General features: G+C 41.5%; 1 protein-coding gene across 3 annotated transcripts; it reads left to right on the forward strand.

Annotated features, from left to right (window-relative positions):
• The first annotated feature begins 2,369 nt into the window (after positions 1 to 2,369).
• marveld2b (MARVEL domain containing 2b) lies at positions 2,370 to 14,891 on the forward strand. Of its 3 annotated transcripts, none has more exons than XM_015361101.2 (8): positions 2,370 to 2,457; positions 3,699 to 3,772; positions 5,987 to 7,153; positions 7,889 to 7,921; positions 8,570 to 8,694; positions 9,516 to 9,687; positions 10,069 to 10,119; positions 11,701 to 14,891. In XM_015361101.2, the coding sequence occupies exons 3-8, from the start codon at positions 6,005 to 6,007 to the stop codon at positions 11,818 to 11,820; spliced, it is 1,650 nt and encodes a 549-aa protein (XP_015216587.2). In that variant the 5' UTR covers positions 2,370 to 2,457; positions 3,699 to 3,772; positions 5,987 to 6,004; the 3' UTR covers positions 11,821 to 14,891. The 3 variants fall into 3 exon arrangements, with proteins under 3 accessions (XP_015216587.2, XP_015216601.2, XP_015216592.2); XM_015361106.2 differs by lacking the exon at positions 2,370 to 2,457 and adding an exon at positions 2,465 to 2,692; XM_015361115.2 differs by lacking the exon at positions 3,699 to 3,772 and having other exon boundaries at positions 2,388 to 2,457.
• Positions 14,892 to 17,157: the final 2,266 nt, after the last annotated feature.

A 17,157-nucleotide genomic window follows, 5' to 3' on the forward strand; every position in this document is an offset into this window, starting at 1 on the left:
GGATTCCTCTGCCGGCCGCAGGATTTGAACCGGCAACCTTTCACAGGCGCAGATCCTGAGCCACAGAGCCACCACTCCACCCTTTGTCACCCCTTCACAAAGTTAGGGATGAACCTCACATGTAATAATAGGGAGATCCTGGACCACAGGGTGGGCTGCTCTATTTTGATGGCAGGGTGACCTTCTGGTGGCAGATACCTGGAGCACACTAAGTGACTTCCCTCCCACCTGGGAAACATTTTGGAATCCCCTGAGATACCACAGGCTGTTACATACAATCCCGCTTTCTGGGGGAGGAGCAGACAGTTTTATTTTTCAGCATTGCTGTCTTGCACCCCCACTCTTTCGTCACCACTTCACAAAGTTAGGGATGACCCTCGCGTGTAATAATAGGGAGAAACCCGGACCACAGGCTGGGCTGTTCTGTTACAAGACAGCGGACTGCCTCACAAGGAGAGGGCCACAGAGCGATGCGTTGATTGGTTATGAAGGATCACTCTACCCATCACACACAGCCCAGCTCTCGCACACGTTTGATCCAGTGAGCACAGCTCTCCGTGGTCCTGACCACGAGGGCCAGGTGCAGACACAGGAGGGACTCGGGGACAAACCCCCCTGCCTCGTTTTGTTTCAAGAGCATCTGGCCACAATCTGGTGACGCTGTGTAATAATAAGCTGAGGATCCGAGCTGAAACGTCTTCGCCACTGGTGGAGTATGTCTGAATAACTCACCACAGTTGGTGACTTACTAACACACATCTCTTGTCTATTATTGTCTATTGTGAATTGCTAAAACAAACATTTAAATTCCCTTCATTAACTAATTTATTTGCTACTTAAATTCATCCCCCCCCCCCCCCCCCCAGTTTGGATACCGCTACGTCATACAGTATCTGGATTTCCAGACTAACAGGTCTTTCATCTTCAGTGATACTGGCTTGTATCTGTATCCAAAACTGTGTTTCAGTGCACTGCCATCAGCAGAAATATTGCTCCAAGACACGGGACAAAGACCTTTCCAAAACATGCTGTGACTTACCTGTTCAAACACTGTATTTTGTATTAAATCGTTCAGTCTGCCTGGTCATGCCTGCACACATACTGAGACAGACTTTTTGCACTGCTGAGAGTTGAAACAGCTGAGAGTTTGGTTATGGCTGTGCTCTTGACTTGCATTATTTACTCTTTAAATGTATTGGGTCTCAACTTATTTAACAGCTCTTAATTATTAGCAGCTCATAATTTAGACCTGGTGACAGAGGGGTATCAAGCCACTGAACATATATATCTCCCAAAGAGATATTAGAAAACTAAGATTAATTTAAAAATAAAGTATCATTTTGTTTCAGTTTATTCATTTCTTTTGTTAACGTTCCCCTTTCAGCAGTGAAATATGACAACACTAAAATTATATCTGACAGGATTCCAATAAATGACAACATTTCACAAGGCAAAAAAAACACATAGGGAGCTCCTTTTTGATCTCGGAAAAAAGAAAGCTTCTTGTGGCACGGAAACGAGGCGAAAAGCGATTACAATGGTAACCAGGGAAACAGGAAATATAAAGGAAATCAGGAACATTTATTGAGAGAATAGAATTATGACCCTTTGCAAAACAGATCAACATTACGAAGGAATTCACTGTAAAGTAAATTGCACTATGCACATTGCACTTTATGTCCCCTGTAACCTGTCAGAAATGTCTGTTTACATTGTCTATCTAGCATTGTCTTGTCAGTGTCTTGTCTGTATTCGCACTGTAGACCTGGAGAACGATATCTCGCTCCTCTGTGTATACTTCTATATGGCTGGAATGACAAATACACTTGAACTTGAGGAACTTGTTGAAACAAAAGAGGTCGGTCTGAATTTGCTTCAAAACAGTCTCCTATAAAACTGGTTCCATTCTTCACCCCTCTGCTTTTCTTAGTACCACCATCCACGGTCTCCTCTGTATATTGTAATTGTGTTTTATCTTGTGTATTCTTCTTATTTATTGTTGTTCTCAACCTGTAAAGCGCTTTGGGAAGCCACCTTTAAAGGCGTTATATAAAATAAAGTTTATTATTATTATTATTATTATTATTATTATTATTATTTTCTAAAGGAGAACTAGCCCCATTTGTTAATCTCTGATAGAGCAACACTAATGAATGAATAACTGAAGTATTAAAAAAAAACGCACGCTTTCTCTCCCCATAGTATCTGGCCTGTAACCTCTCCGGTAACAGCACTGCACCTGTTGTGCTATCACACTCGTCCTCCAGTTAATGACCAGTTTCCCCGACCTGTCTCAGCCTCCCTCCCTCCCTCCCGCGCGCGGGCGGTCTTCGCTCAGGTAAGCTCGCAGCAGGATGTTCGAGGGCTGACGTCACTCTCGGGGAAGGGCAGGTCACGTGGTGGGGCTCCTGGAGACCGTGGTCTTGGGAGAAGTCGGGGAGCGAGTGAACGACGCAGGTAAGAGTACGCTTTTGTTTTACTGGGTGAGGCAGCGCCCGGAATATTCATTTTCGTGACGGTCTGATATACCTAGTGCTTTGTGTGCGGAATATCCTGGAGGCAAACGGCGGAAGATTGTGTCTTAAAATGTGCGGATTTCCCTGTGTTTTTTTTGGTGGGGGGGAGTTTGCGACCTGTTGGACGCGCCGTCGATGCCAGGTCGCCGTGCAATCCTGTCGAAACTCTTTCCACGGTTTGTTTTCTTTCGTTTTTCGGGTTTTAGCCTAGCTATCGAAGGGGGGTGACTTTATGAGTTTTATGTCTTTCGTCGGGCAGTGTCGTGAAGTCATCAAATACTGGATCCTGAATTATTTAAGTGCTGAAACTCAGGAATGCGGACTGCAGTCGGAGAGACTTAAATCTACAGTATGTCAATGGTACAGTAGTACGGTATCGTGTTGATGCCATTTCGCTAGTTAGTTAAATGTTGTACAGTATAACAGTTGTTTATTCCTCCTTTACGTACTGGGAAGTGTCCATATAAAGCGCACTCACAAGTCGTGGTAAATAGCAGAACTACAAAACCGCCAGGACTTTTGGGATAGCTGGTGTGTTTCCTTTTGAGAATATTTATACTTCTGCCTGTTATATAATGTCCGCGGTCCGTTTTTGAATGGAAGTGTTTTGTTTAATTGTTAGGCCCTAAGCAATTAAGCAGCTTTGGTTATCAGATTACACAAAATCAAGCTCAGTATAACATTTTGTAAAGAAAGCTACTGCTAGTGGGTTTAGGATGATCTGGTTTCTTAGATATACTAATTTATATTAATACGTAAGAATTAAAGACAGACGTTAGTGTTCAAATAAGAGTAAATGCACACAACAGATTTTCTGAAGTCTGTATAGTAGATGTTAAACTTCTAGTAAAAGTGGAGTGTTAGATGTGGAAAATTTAGTTTTTACATTTTAGTGTGTAATGTTGCAAAATAGGTATTTCAAAGTATTTTCACTAATTCTGATCACCACAAATCATCAGCTGCCAAATGTTACTTTAGAAGACTTATTCACTGTCCCCTAGGGTTTATTTGAGTATCACCCTGATTTAAAGTCTTTGCTGGTTCTGATTGGCAGCTCCTGAAGGAGTTAAAAACTCATGTGGCTTTTAAAGATAATACAGAACACACTAGTCATCACACAATAGCCGGACTGTGGATACTTGGTAAGATGTGACCTTAACCTTTCTCCTCTTCTCTTTGTAGGTTCATGGTGTGTTAGGAAAACTCTTTTTCTAACTAACTGCAAGGTAATGTAGGTTTTGCTGCATATAAACAAGGTAATAAATCAAATCCAAACTCTTTAAAACAAACCCACTTAACCATTTCTTTGAATTCCACTCCAACATATTTTGTCTTCCGATGCTCTTTCTCTAGAGCTGGAAAATAAAAAGCTGATTTCACAGTGTGTAATTCGGCAGGTTTTTGTAAGAGGCATAAGGGGATAAGGACAGCATAGTACAGAGGGCTTGGGTGATTTTAAATCTTCATTAGTAAAGATGAAGATTAGGTGTTTTGAACAGATGTACAGGAAAGTTTCACACCTAAAAGGGATATGTGGTTTCTGAGCATCTAACCGTGTTTTGTCCAAAAGTTCACAATGGTTTGCAAATTTAGGCTTTTGCAAATGAAAACATTTGTTTTACGGTATACATGCAGTGTACAATAAGGCAAATATTACTGAACCAAGAAAACTCTTGCTATGAATCTGAAGCCATACCAAAACAAACGTTTAAGCAGCAAACATTTTATTATCTGTCCTGAGACTTAAAAAATGAAAAAAATGTGTGCTTTGTTAAAGTTTCTTGGACTATACAAATTGGTATTTAAAAGTCTATGTACGTCTAAACTGATTTTCCATTTCAACAAATGATGTTTATTTAAAAACCTTGAACTTTGTCTGGCTCCAGATTTACCCCTATATACAAACTACCTTACTTCCTTTTCACCTGCTTTAAAGCAACAGTGACCACAGAATATACCCTAACTCCTTACTTACCCTGAATATAAACTGATGTGCATAACTCGAGTATTCAAATATTCAGCAACATGAATATTGAAGACAAAAGAATGTGTTGCACTTTAAATGCCTCTTGGTAAGTTTTATGTATACCAAACAATCACAGAAATTGTGAGCAGCACTGCGGGTCAAAGATTCATGTTGATTTTTCCATTTTGAGTATGACACACCGTCAAAATGAAAGCATTGCACTCTACCACATACACATATAGAATCAGTTATGACTTCCCTGAGCATAAACCCAGTGGTGGCAAGGTTGACTCATAGGCTTAATCCCCTGGGATAGACAGCAGTAAGTATAGTCTGTTAAAAGCATTGGTGAGGTGATCTCACAGATGTTCTACTGCATTCAGATCAGGAGTAAAAGTTGGCCACATCAACTTGTACTGCCCTTGCATTGGGAGGTGAAAATACAAACGACCACCTTCTTATGCATCTTCTTTCCATCTTGCAGGAAATAAAGGACATTTGGTTTTGAGCATTGGTCATGTTTTTAAGCATGGAGACAGCATTGATAATATTTTAAAGTTGAGAATGAATATATTGGGAGTTAAGCTGCTGTGAAGAAATTGTGTAACTGACTGGACACTCTTGTGCTTTTATTTTCATGTACATTCACTCACATCTAGTTTCAGACTAGCAATGGGTACCAATATTAGCATAATTGACCGTCTCTGTCTTTGTAATGACACTGTCCTGCATGTTCTTTGCAGAAATGTTACAGAAGGAGCTGTATAAAATGCTTAAATTGTTGTAGAAACTTATCTATTAGTGATATGATAGCTTGAAATATTAGTGTTTATATTTATGCATAGAAAATTATTCTACTTCTTACAAGTTATGATTTTGTGTGTAAATGAATGTTCTGCACCCATACTGTACATGAAGAGCAAGGTTAGATAAAACAGACAGAACCAATGCCTTGTACTTTAATTGATTCTGTAGCATATGTGTGCTGTTGAAAGGAGCTCTGTGCATAATTTCAGTTTGTTTACAGTAGTTCCTCTTTGGGAAGCTGACCTTTTGGTCAAAGAGACTCTCTCTCGGACAGGTAGAAATAATGCATTTAGTTCCAGAAATCAAAACCTGGACAAATTGTTCAGTTAATAACAATATTAGAGCTAGATAATTTCATAATTAAAATTAAAAGATAAGTATTGCAGCAAGCTTAAACCTAAGTAGTTCAAGTAGGTAGGTGCGTTAGGAAGCGTAGGCCGCAAAGGAACAAGTAAAGGTTTATTCCATGCTGAAAAGAGAAGAAAAGAAACAAGGTTTAGGCTGTGGAGTCTTCTTCGGGTGAAGGCTCCACAGCTGAAGAAGACTCCACGGCCGAAACATTGTGTTTCTTTTCTTCTCTTTTCAGCATGGAATAAACCTTTACTTGTTTCTTTGTAGCTTAAACCTTGTTTCACCCCTTGGTTATTGATAGCTCTGCTCTATTTCCACTTTTCTCCCTTCCTCCTCTCCTCTCCAGGGCAAGAGAGTATTCCACATGTCTTCTGGAGGAGAGTCGTCGGCCCGCTTTGATCGGGTTCGAGGTCCGCACTACGACCAGGTGCCCCTGGGCTCCCTTGCGAGGGTGGACGCCCCCCCTCGGCCGCTGGAGGACCTGCGGGGAACCACGCTGGCCTCCAGCTCCGACCCCCTGCCGCCCCCTCCCCTGCCCGCCCAGCCCCCCGTGGGGCCCGAGTTCTACCCCAGCGACAGCGAGGAGCACGTGGATCAGCTGGACATCAAGCCGGTCCACCGCTTCATCCCCGACTCCTGGAAGAACTTCTTCCGGGGCAGCGGCAAGAGCAGCAAGGCGAAACCGGAGTCCCGGCCCGGCTCGGCGGACGACCCCCCCGCCCAGGGGGTCCAGTGCTCCCCGCCGCACTCCCCCTCCGTCCCGGGCTCGTACCGGGATCCGTACGGGGGCTCGGGGGGCAGCTACAACTCCCGCAAGGAGAGGGAGGCTATGCTCCCCCTCGACGCCCCGGACTCGTTCGATGGGCGGACCCAGCACACGGCCATGACGTACAGCGAGAAGGTGGAGCTGTACCACATGAAATACTCCTACATGAAGTCCTGGGCAGGCCTGCTGAGGATCCTGGGCTGCGTGGAGCTGCTGCTGGGGGCGGCCGTCTTCGCCTGTGTGTGCGCCTACGTCCACAAGGACAACGAGTGGTACAACATGTTCGGCTACGCGCAGCAGCAGATGTATGGCTACATGGCGCCCGGTGGAGGGGCCTCGATGTACTACAACGGGCCCCAGACTCCCTTCATCCTGGTGGTGGCCGGGCTGGCTTGGGTGATAACGGTGATCCTGCTGGTACTCGGCATGACTATGTACTACCGTACCATCCTTCTGGACTCCAGCTGGTGGCCGCTGACCGAGTTCATCATCAACATCGCCCTCTTCGTCCTGTACCTGGCGGCCGGCATCGTTTACGCACGGGACACCACCCGCGGGGGGCTGTGCTCCTACCCCGTCTTCAACAACGGCATCAACGGGGCCTTCTGCCGCGTGGAAGCCGGGCAGACCGCGGCCCTGATCTTCCTGTTCGTCAATACGGTCGTGTACCTGATCAGTGCCATCGTGTGCCTGAAGCTGTGGAGGCACGAGGCAGCCCGGAGGTACAAGGAGAGTCTGAATCTGGAGGTGAGGTTTCTCCGCAGCAGTGATCTGACTACATATCAAGATGCAGTGAACCCCGCAGACCCTGTGGTTTGTACCTGGGCTTGTGTGGGTTTCTGTGTGTTATAGGAAGTTTAATAATAATTATTTCTTACACTTGTATAGCTCTTTTCTTTTCTGACTGGGCCTCCTTAATGGCTATACCAAGTTGTGCTATCAGAACAGGGTGCACTATTTTGAAAATTATGACAGAAATGCATGTTTGCTCTTTAATATTATTAGTTTTGTAAATGCTTAATTTAGTACTTAACTAAATAGTGATTTGATTGATTGCATGAAAATTGTTGCTCTGTTTTGCTTATCAGAAGCCTGCAGCTGTGTGCTGTGTTCTTACAAGCAAGACAAAGCATGCTACGTCCCCACTGGGTCTGTTCCAGATTAAGGCGGTAGATCAGGCTGTTGTGCTTCACTGGGTGTGAGCCTGGGTCTTCTGAGAGACAGGCTCATTGGGCAGTTGGCATTCGTTCAGGGATAAAATAATTGATTATTGGAAAGGTATATTTGTGAGAGAAAATAATGTGGAGTTGCTGTTCAAGCACTTGGAATGTGATTTAAATTGTTGCAAATTAGGTAATGATTCTCACTCCTTAGTGAGGTAGAGATTCTGTATAATTATGCATAACTATGGATATCTCTTAATACAGTTGACACTTGTTTGTGATGTGCTTTTAATAGTATGCTTTTGTGTCCTTTATTTAGACAAAAACAACTGCATCTGCGCCAAGATCCCTGGTAAATATTTTGCTTTTTTTTCCACATAATATGACGTCAGTGTGGAGGATTTACGGTAGTTTGTACTGAGATGCATTTTGTAACGAATTACTCGATAGCTCAAATTTCCACTCGATTCAGAATTGCTTCTTTGAGAATTACTGTTGTTTAACAGTTATCCCAAAAAAGTACATTTGAAGTTACAAGATCGGGTCTTTAAATGAGCTTTGATAATGATACGGTCATACTTTATCACTCTGCTTTGTATTCGTTAAGATAAGGTGGAAAGATGTAAGATGTCATTTAGCGAGAGGAATAAATGCCCGAACAGTCTGACCTCCAGAAGGATCCAAATCAGTGGTTTCTGCTATCTGCCAATGTAAAAGATAACAAACTGAGTGTTTGTGAAAGAGATTATATTTGAAGCAGCTCATTGATTCTTCTGATAATAGAGCCTGAGGTCTTATCGCTGTATATATTCTGCTGTTTGTTAGATATTAGTTTTTGCTCCTTTAAACAGGAGATTGTGCCTGTCTCTATCACAAAATACACAGTCTTTGCTTACTTAAGTGCTTCACATCTTAGGGAAGTAAGATATGAGTAATAAGAGATGTTGCAGAAACTCTGGTGTGGCCCTTTTCTTGTTACTGATCTGCGGTTACTGGCCAGGTTGTTGCAGGTACAGGAGCACCAGAACCAAGCGGGGTACCAGTAGTGATGAAGCCTGAGGTCTATACAGGGCACATTCCTTCAGGACACATTCCCAAGCCCATAGTGATGCCGGACTACGTTGCGTAAGTGGAATCTAATTACTGATCCTTTCTGTACAGTTCTCTAGCAGTATTTGTGTGGGGAAAGGGTGTGTTTCCTATTTCCTGAAGCAAGAGAAGGTATAAGTAAAATGTATGGGAATTGGTATGAAACTGTTCTTCAGCCCAGTGTTTCAAAATCAGGAGTTTCAACCTCGGGCGTTATGTTTTTTTCTGTTTTAGCCCGAGTAGTCAACTGAACAATCAACTGTTTTCTTAGTCCTGCTTATGTAGGATTTGTCTTAGAGCCCCTAAATCATTCCCTTTTAAGGGCACAGTTACCATTAAACGTCTCAGAATGTGGTTTTAGCATCCATTGTCATTTTCTTGATTTCTTGATGACTTTAATAGCAGAACAGTGTGAATTTCTAGAAAGTGCCTGAGTGTGACTTCACAGAAAACAAAATCAGACTGACAAGGATTTAAAGAACATAGAGGATATAGGCACAGTGCTGAAAAGATGCCAAAATTGATCGTTTAAGACACTTTGAAACACAGATTTACTCTCAGTTTGTTGAAAATCATAGTTATATTTTGTAGTGCTTTATGTTCTTACCTTTTGCATTACTTGAAGAGTGAAGATGTCCATTGGCACATCAACAATTTAAGTTGGAGCTATGAATTGGGGCTGTCATTTTGAAGAACTAAATATGCTCAATGCTTACATTTTAATTGTATGGAAAATAATGATTTCCAACTAGCAGACCACATGGTGAAGAGCTCCGTGAATAGCTTCTGTTTCACTCTTTCCTTCTGTTCGCAATAGATTGCATTAAAATCGTGACTAAAACTGTCCTTCTTCCCAGTAAATATCCTGCAATCCGGTCCGACGAGGAGCGTGATCGCTATAAAGCTGTTTTCAATGACCAGTATGCCGAGTACAAAGAACTGCATTCGGAGGTGCAGGCTTCGTTGAAGAAGTTCGATGAGATGGACGCTATGCTGGCAAATCTGCCCCAGTACCCAGGAAACCAGGTGGTCAGTAAAAAGACTATTATCATCTGTCTGGCTTGATTGTGGGGGTGTATTCAATTTTTTTATGCTCCTAGTAAATGTTGTCAAAAGAAAGCCCTTTCTTGTTGTATGATTTTTTTCCTCCCACAATGCAGTCCACATTGACTTATAAATATCTCCAACATTAGTGGTCTCTGGTCTTCTTTTTTTATTTTAGACTTGGAAGTATAGTTTCTAACTTGTCTTTTTCATAAATGAACAATTGAAGTAGTTTGGGGTTTGTACTGCAGCATTTTGTAGTTTTCTTTTTTTTTTAACTGATGTAATTTATACTTCAGCTGATCTTCCACAAAGGAAACCTGCTTTATTACAAAACTTTCAATAAAGCACCGTTTTTTTTTTTAGGAGCGCGACCGGCTTATGAAAATTCAGCAGGAATTTCAGATGAAGAAAAATGTAAGTTTGGAGATGTGAGCTTTGCAAACTACTTGATTTGCAGTTAGAGAAAGGCTCACACAGAGCATTATACAGGCATACATCCAGGAAGAGCAGATTGGGGTAGCCGTGGAATTTTTTGTCTTGTTGTAATACCCTTCTATGAGTTATGGACAACGAAGGGCAAAGGCTACACATTTATATAAACGAAAATAAAATTCACATATACTTTATTTTACAATCATACCCTGTATTATCTTTGTAAGAATTTATATGTCAGGATACAACCGACTAGAATAATTAGGTCTTTTTTAAAATTGGCATTACATTTTCAAGCTTGCCTTCAAGTGTCGCTTTCTCAGATTAGTTTGTTCCCACTTTCAAGGAATTCAAGTCTCTCATCTTCCTCTTATTCAGTTTCATTGTGTTACCTCTTTACTCTGTTTTCCTGCTGTGGTTTACAGTAGGATAAACATACTGCAGAGAAACACATCTTTGTCAGTCGAGTTCCTAAGCCTTGTTAGAGAGAGACATGTAAGGAAGAACTTTTCACAGTACTTTAGTGTCATCAATGCCACGTAGTGGAGCTTTGATTTGCTTCTAGTTGTTATTCTTTGCCATTCAGCTTTCAAAACCACAAGCTTTAACTGGAGTGGTTTGCATAGAAAATGGAGAAACCCGAAGTGATCACATTCAATACCAGTAATGAGACATGCATCACAGAAAATGAGCATGGGACAAAAGTATTGAAGAAGTGTATTGCCCACGTTAATCCTCACATTGCCCCTTGGGGAAAGAAGACCATGCACACTGTCCCCTACACTATGTGCTATCAGAGTCATCTGCTGTTTTTAGTACCACAGCTTCTACAGCACAGGTAGCAGTGACTGGAGGGGTTGTGCCCATTCACTAATGACACTACAAACCCAGAGGAGGCCTGTAGGTCACACGATGCTGCTGCAAATCAAGTCAGACGCGTTCTGGCTGTGAACTGTGGTCTTCATGGTCAGCTAAAACTGGTGATGTGTGGACTGCCAGGCTGAACCAACCCCTTCCCCACCTTGGGGACAAGAGGTGCCTTTCTAGTTTCAGTCCCTAGAGACCCCCGAACCTTATACTAAAATTGGGCATTAAAGAATGTCAAGCTGCAGTGTCACAGTTGTTATAGGTGTTTCAGTCTCGCCACTTTCCAACCTGAGTGGTTTAGTCTGTAAAAGGCCTCTTTACAGCAGGAGGCTCAGAGCCCGCAAGCCACAGGTACAGGTATGTTATCTGTACTTGTGTACTCATCTCAGCCAGGGTGCCCCGTGACCTTGTACAGCTGTTGGGTGTTCCCAAGTCTGGGCATCGTTACCGTTTCCATGAGCACATTAGATGATGTGACTCAGGCTGGGTAAGGTTGGAGGGTAACTACTGGTAATTGGCAGTTTCGGAAACTGGGGATTACATTGTTGAGTATGTCAAAAGGAAAAAGCATTTAAAAATTACAATTCCTTTTGCTTATGTGTAGCATCAGCAATAGTAGTGGCTGTGTGGGGGGTAGTATTCGTAGTGGTTGTATTTTTACTACGTGCTTAAAAGGTTGTATTATGTTTCTTGCAGGACCCGAAGTTTTTGGAGAAGAAAGAACGCTGTGAATATTTGAAGAATAAGCTGTCGCACATAAAGCAGAAAATTCAGGAGTATGACAAAGTTATGGACTGGAATGATGGCTATAGTTAAAAAAAAGGTGGAATTGAGATTTTATTTCTAGTATTTTAACTGTGTTGATTCAGTTTAACTTTTTGCTTTGAAAATGCATTTTTTTGTGTGTTTGTGAGCCCATCAACCACAGTGCGGATTGCTTGACTATACTGGTTATTTTCCACTCCCTTCAACTCAGTAGAGTTTATTTGAGGAGTTCCTTGTGTGGAGTTAGTTGATTGATCGGCAGCTATATGAGGAAAAAGGGACTGTGAAGAAATTATGCATAAAGCTTGGCAACACCTGGCCCCACGATCTTTGATTTTCTTGATAGGTCAACTGTGGCTCAGCTGCGTCCTGACTTTGCTCATTTCGTAAAGCTTTGACTGATGCTTAAAGAAAGCTGATCTGTAATGCAGTTTTATTTCTGTTCAAGCCAAAACCCCAAACTAGCAGCTGCCAAATATGTACTACAACTGTTATATTCATTTCCTTGTTCGGATCCTCAAAAAGGAAAGTCTTTCCTAGCTAGCAGGTTGTGTAAATATCTTTGTTAGTTGCAGGCATAAATATTGTAAGTTTGCATTTAAGTCTCCTGGGGTGTTAAATGTCAACTCTCATTTTGGAATTGTCTGTGTTTTATATTGTACAGAATATCTTCCTGTATTTTAAATGAAATCCTTTATAGTGTTTTATCTAGTCATGTAACCGTCACATTTTTCAGTTAAGCTTATAAATACTTTTTTTTGTATGGAAAACCTTAACTTTTCGATTTCTTCAATGTGATTATATAAGATTGACTCCAGTTTGTTCATCTAGGCTGCACTATTTTGTTGTGTAGTGCAAAAATGCCCTCTGGCAGACCAATCTTCTACTATTGCAAAGCAGATTTAGAAACTTTGAATTCACTGTTTGAACTAGATATAGATTCACAGTAGATTTTTAAAATGAACTACCTGATTTCTTAGTACTTAAATAAGTGTGGAATTGTGTTCTGTACAGTTTGTGTAAGTATACAGTTAACTCTGGTTTGGAATTTCTTAAAACCAATTATGTTGGCACTGTAAAGACCAAAGTATAAAGTATCATTTTCCTGTTAATTTCAAGTTGGAAGTGAGAGGGTACAGATCCCTCTGTACCAATGTGCTTTCCCTGTGTAATCACCACCAAGTCATTTTCTGTGCTTGCTTACTCGCGTAAACAGACATGACTTGTTTTGTAGCACGTCACACAGTGAACTTCATGAAATGAATGCTGCCTGTGTTTTGAATACTAATATTACAATATGAGGTAGAAAACGCCTTCCTTCTGACCTCGTTGCCTTTATTTATTTAAAGAAAAACCTTTGTTTTTATAGCCTTCAGGTCTTCACGGCCAAACAACATCATCCAGTCAATTAAATGTATTTTACAAAAATATTTTTGGCAAATCACTTTTGTTTGGGGTGTCTTCCACAAACGGGGTCATTCATAAATTGTCAGAATCGCACTAAAAGCATCCAGAAGGGGCATGCCAAAACAATACCAGAGCAGTGGTGCCCAGTCCTGGTCCTGGTGACCCGCACACCTACAGTACTGCTTTTCATTCCAGCTCACCTTCAATAGATAATTGAAGCCTTAAGATAAGAAGTTGCTTCATTTAAATATTACCATTTTGTTTCCAGTCACAAGTTTGAGATTTTATTTCACTGACAAAATACAACAGTTAAAGCTCCAACATGTGTAAGAGCTGGGAAACAATCCTAATCTTACTGAGTCAATGAAGGGTTCAGCTGGAGCAATACCTAACAGGTGTGTGGGTCACCAGAACCCCATTGGGAACCACTCTTCCAAGTGGCTTGAGATTCACAGTCTTTGCCAAAGCAAACAATTCTAAGTAGAGAGGTACACATTGCTCCTGGCATTTTTCCTGTGGTTCAATGCAGAGTGACTATTACAGGTCTACATGCACACTGAGATTTTGGAATTCAACAGGAACAAGATACAGAAACAGGAAAGACTACTTTTTTTTTTTCGGGCCTGGCAGACGGGCAGCAGAGAGATCCCTGTATAATCTCCATAGTCAGGGCTGCACTTTTGAAGATCATTACAATCATGTCATAATTATAATTCCTTACACTTATATAGCGCTTTTCTGGATGGGTCCCTCCACCACTACCACCAGTGTGCAGCCCCACCTGGATGATGCGACAGCAGGCATAGTGCACCAGTACGCTCACCTCACAACACTCACTGTGGGGAGGAGAACAGAGTGATGAAGCTAGTTCATAGATGGGGATTGTTAGGAGGCCATGATGGGTAAAGGCCAGTGGGAAATTTGGCCAGGACACCAGGGTAACATCCCTACTCTTTTTGAGAAACACCCTGGGTTTTGTAATGACCACAGAGAGTCGGGACCTTGGTTTTATGTCTCATCGAAAGGACAGCGCTATTTTACACTATAGTGTCCTCATCACTATACTGGGGCATTAGGACCCACCCAGGCAGCAGGGTGTGCGCCCTCTACTGGCCCCACTAACACCTCTTCCAGCAATAGCCTTAGGTTTTCCCAGGAGGTCTCCCATCCAGGTACTGACTGAGCTCACGCCTTCTGAGCTTCAATGGGTCACCAGTTGGGAATTGTAGGGTGATATGGCTTCTGGCATCCATTGTTGAAAGCATTTGGGTTTACCTTACCATTGTGGTTGAGGAAGGTGTGGAGGTGTAGTTTCAGTTCCTGACCACAGCCCTCTTATCCATTAGCAATTCCATCTCTTTCTGCCACTTCAGTTGGTGGCTTTCCTTTCTATACGTTGGTAGAGTTCAGTAATACGTTTAAAAACAATTTTCAAACAAGCCAACCAAAAAAATGAAGGAATAAAAACAACCTCTTAGAGTGAAATGTGCACAGCTCCCGGCCGATTCTGTATATGCTGTATGCTTCCTGTATTTAAACCGCAGCTATGCTGCAACCTGTTTATCAACATGCATGTCATGGGATAATGTGGACTTCAACCAAAAGTGTCATTAGAATAACAGAAAAAAGTTCGCAATTTGTATTTTAACACTGACGCACACTTTTATTTTTAAAACATTAATGTATTAAAGTATTTTTCTCTCGATTGTACTGAATACAGGCCTTTCTCTCCTTGATTCCTCTTGCGTACTGTATACATTTACATCTTTTTTTTATTGAAACATTTATTCAAACATTTCTAGAACTCAAACGTGCCACCGAGTTTCTGAGGGTGAATCTGCTTGAGGGTCGTAGACCTTTGGGGCGTTATCTCATGCTAAGCGCATTTGTGCACAACAACATCACTCTGGCCCTGTTGGTATTGGGCTTTAACCTGTTTTCACTTCTGAATAGCTTCAATAGCTTCAGTGTTTTAAGTACATTTATAATAATAATAATTGCTTACACTTATATAACACTTTTCTGGACACTCCACTCAAAGTGCTTTACAGGTAATGGGGACTCCCCTCCACCACCACCAATGTGCAGCATCCACCTGGATGATGTGACATTCTCTCACATAGTACACTCACCACACATCAGCTATCAGTGGGGAGGAGAGCAGAGTGATGAAGCCCATTCATAGAGGGGGATTATTAGGAGGCCATGATTGGTAAGGATCAATGGGAAATTTAGCCAGGAAACCGGGGTTACACCCCTAGTTTATAACACTTAGAGCTATTAGACACACCAGAGAACGTTAAGAGTAATTGCACTACGTATGAGATCTGCAAATACCACGTGTGAAATACAGAAATAGCGGAACTCGTTACCAATATTAGGCCGTCAAGCTCAGTACACTGTTTTAAAAAACATGACTTTTTAATTTAGCTTTTAGTTAAATCTGTTTTCCTGTTTTTTTTTGTATTTATCTTTCTATTTAATTTCTTTATCCTTTATTTATTTTCTTACAACTTTCTTTTTTTTTCTTCTTTAAGCATAATTTGACATTTATGTTGCTTTACTTTATTACTGTGTTTTGTTGTGGGTTTTTTTACAACTGAATGTATATCTGTTAAGGTTTTACTTTTATTCTTGGTTTGTAAAGCTCTTTGAGCTGCTATTTGTAGGAAAGGTGCTCTATAAAGTTTTTTTTATTATTATTATGATTAATGTCGTTTTCATTCATTTGCACGGGAACGTGTGATTTAGCATCCTACTAAAAAGAATTAATGCGACCCAATCCAAAAAGGGTACTGTTTCGTTTCTACACATTTTTTCACATGATTTCTGTGAGAGGCGTCTTTAAGACATTGGCCGGGAAGCTGAGAACTAGTTAAAACTCCTCCGAGCCGAACTAAGGCGGTGAGACGCAAAATGCGTGGTATGTATCCGAGTGCCGCAGATTGACGATCTGAAGGTGTGTTGGTGCGGACAAAGGGAACGCGCCCAGAAACCCCCCAAGACATTGACACCTATCGCAGGTCTTGGGTTGAAAATGTGACGCTAAAGAGAATCTGTCCTCTGTTGCAGAGCGCGGTAGCTAACACGGATTGATTGACTTGCAAATTTAAAATTGCGCCAAAGTAGCTAGTAGTGGTGGGCAAAACAAAAGTATTCTGAATAAACAAGAAACTCTTTAGAGAAAGTTTGCTAAGGTACTTCAAGCAAAAAAAAAAAAGATGGTTTGCGCGCTGGGTGGTGTGTATGTACAGTAGTTCTCTTCAACATACAGTGACTTTTTTTCTTCAGTCTGATGTGTGCTTATAGTTGAGTCAATGAAGTAAGTTTTACTTGGTGATCCAAAGTGGATCTTTGTGTTTTTGGCTAGTGCAAACACAACTTCTCTACAAAACACATCTGAGATCCGAGCGCTCCTGCCGTGTTCGCTAGTCGTAGGGGGCTGGTAGGCGCAGTCAGAGGTGAAGAAGTTCATCCGAGTGACGATTTTCAGCTTCACAGCTTGAACACCTGCGGGTGAATAACAACAAACATAAACACAACTAAGAATGACTCTCAACAAACCATTGTGTGTGTCTGTCCTTTTCAAGACAATCATTAAAATGACTGCACATTTCGACGGGGGAGGGCTATTTTGAATCAATACTGAGTTAAAATAAAAAGAGAGAAAATATAGAGATGAACACGGAATATTATGTTTCCAATGTATCATAAAGGCAAAACATGATCAATGATGAGACGAAGACGAGACGTGCTGTCACATAACAAGAGTTACACATGTGGGGTCCTGTTTTCACAATGTACACCTCAGCGCCTTCATTTGTAATTTATTGATGGCTTCAATCAGACGCATCTCCTGATTGTAAAGCGCAATCAGCCTGCAGTTACAGAGGTTTTTTTTGGTTGTATTTTTACGGTCTTAATTTCTTTTACTGCTTTTCCCCTCCATACTTAAAAGTATTTTCAATGTTAAATTTCAAA

This window comes from Lepisosteus oculatus, chromosome 3, assembly GCF_040954835.1.
Source record: "Lepisosteus oculatus isolate fLepOcu1 chromosome 3, fLepOcu1.hap2, whole genome shotgun sequence".
Lineage (NCBI taxonomy): Eukaryota > Metazoa > Chordata > Actinopteri > Semionotiformes > Lepisosteidae > Lepisosteus > Lepisosteus oculatus.

Bases quoted from the DNA above. Each gene is read 5' to 3' on its own strand.
- marveld2b (XM_015361101.2), top strand. From the start codon at position 6,005: ATGTCTTCTGGAGGAGAGTCGTCGGCCCGCTTTGATCGGGTTCGAGGT. The intron at 9,688-10,068 runs GTCAGTAAAAAG...TTTTTTTTTTAG, and splicing joins AGTACCCAGGAAACCAGGTG to GAGCGCGACCGGCTTATGAA. The intron at 10,120-11,700 runs GTAAGTTTGGAG...TGTTTCTTGCAG, and splicing joins AATTTCAGATGAAGAAAAAT to GACCCGAAGTTTTTGGAGAA.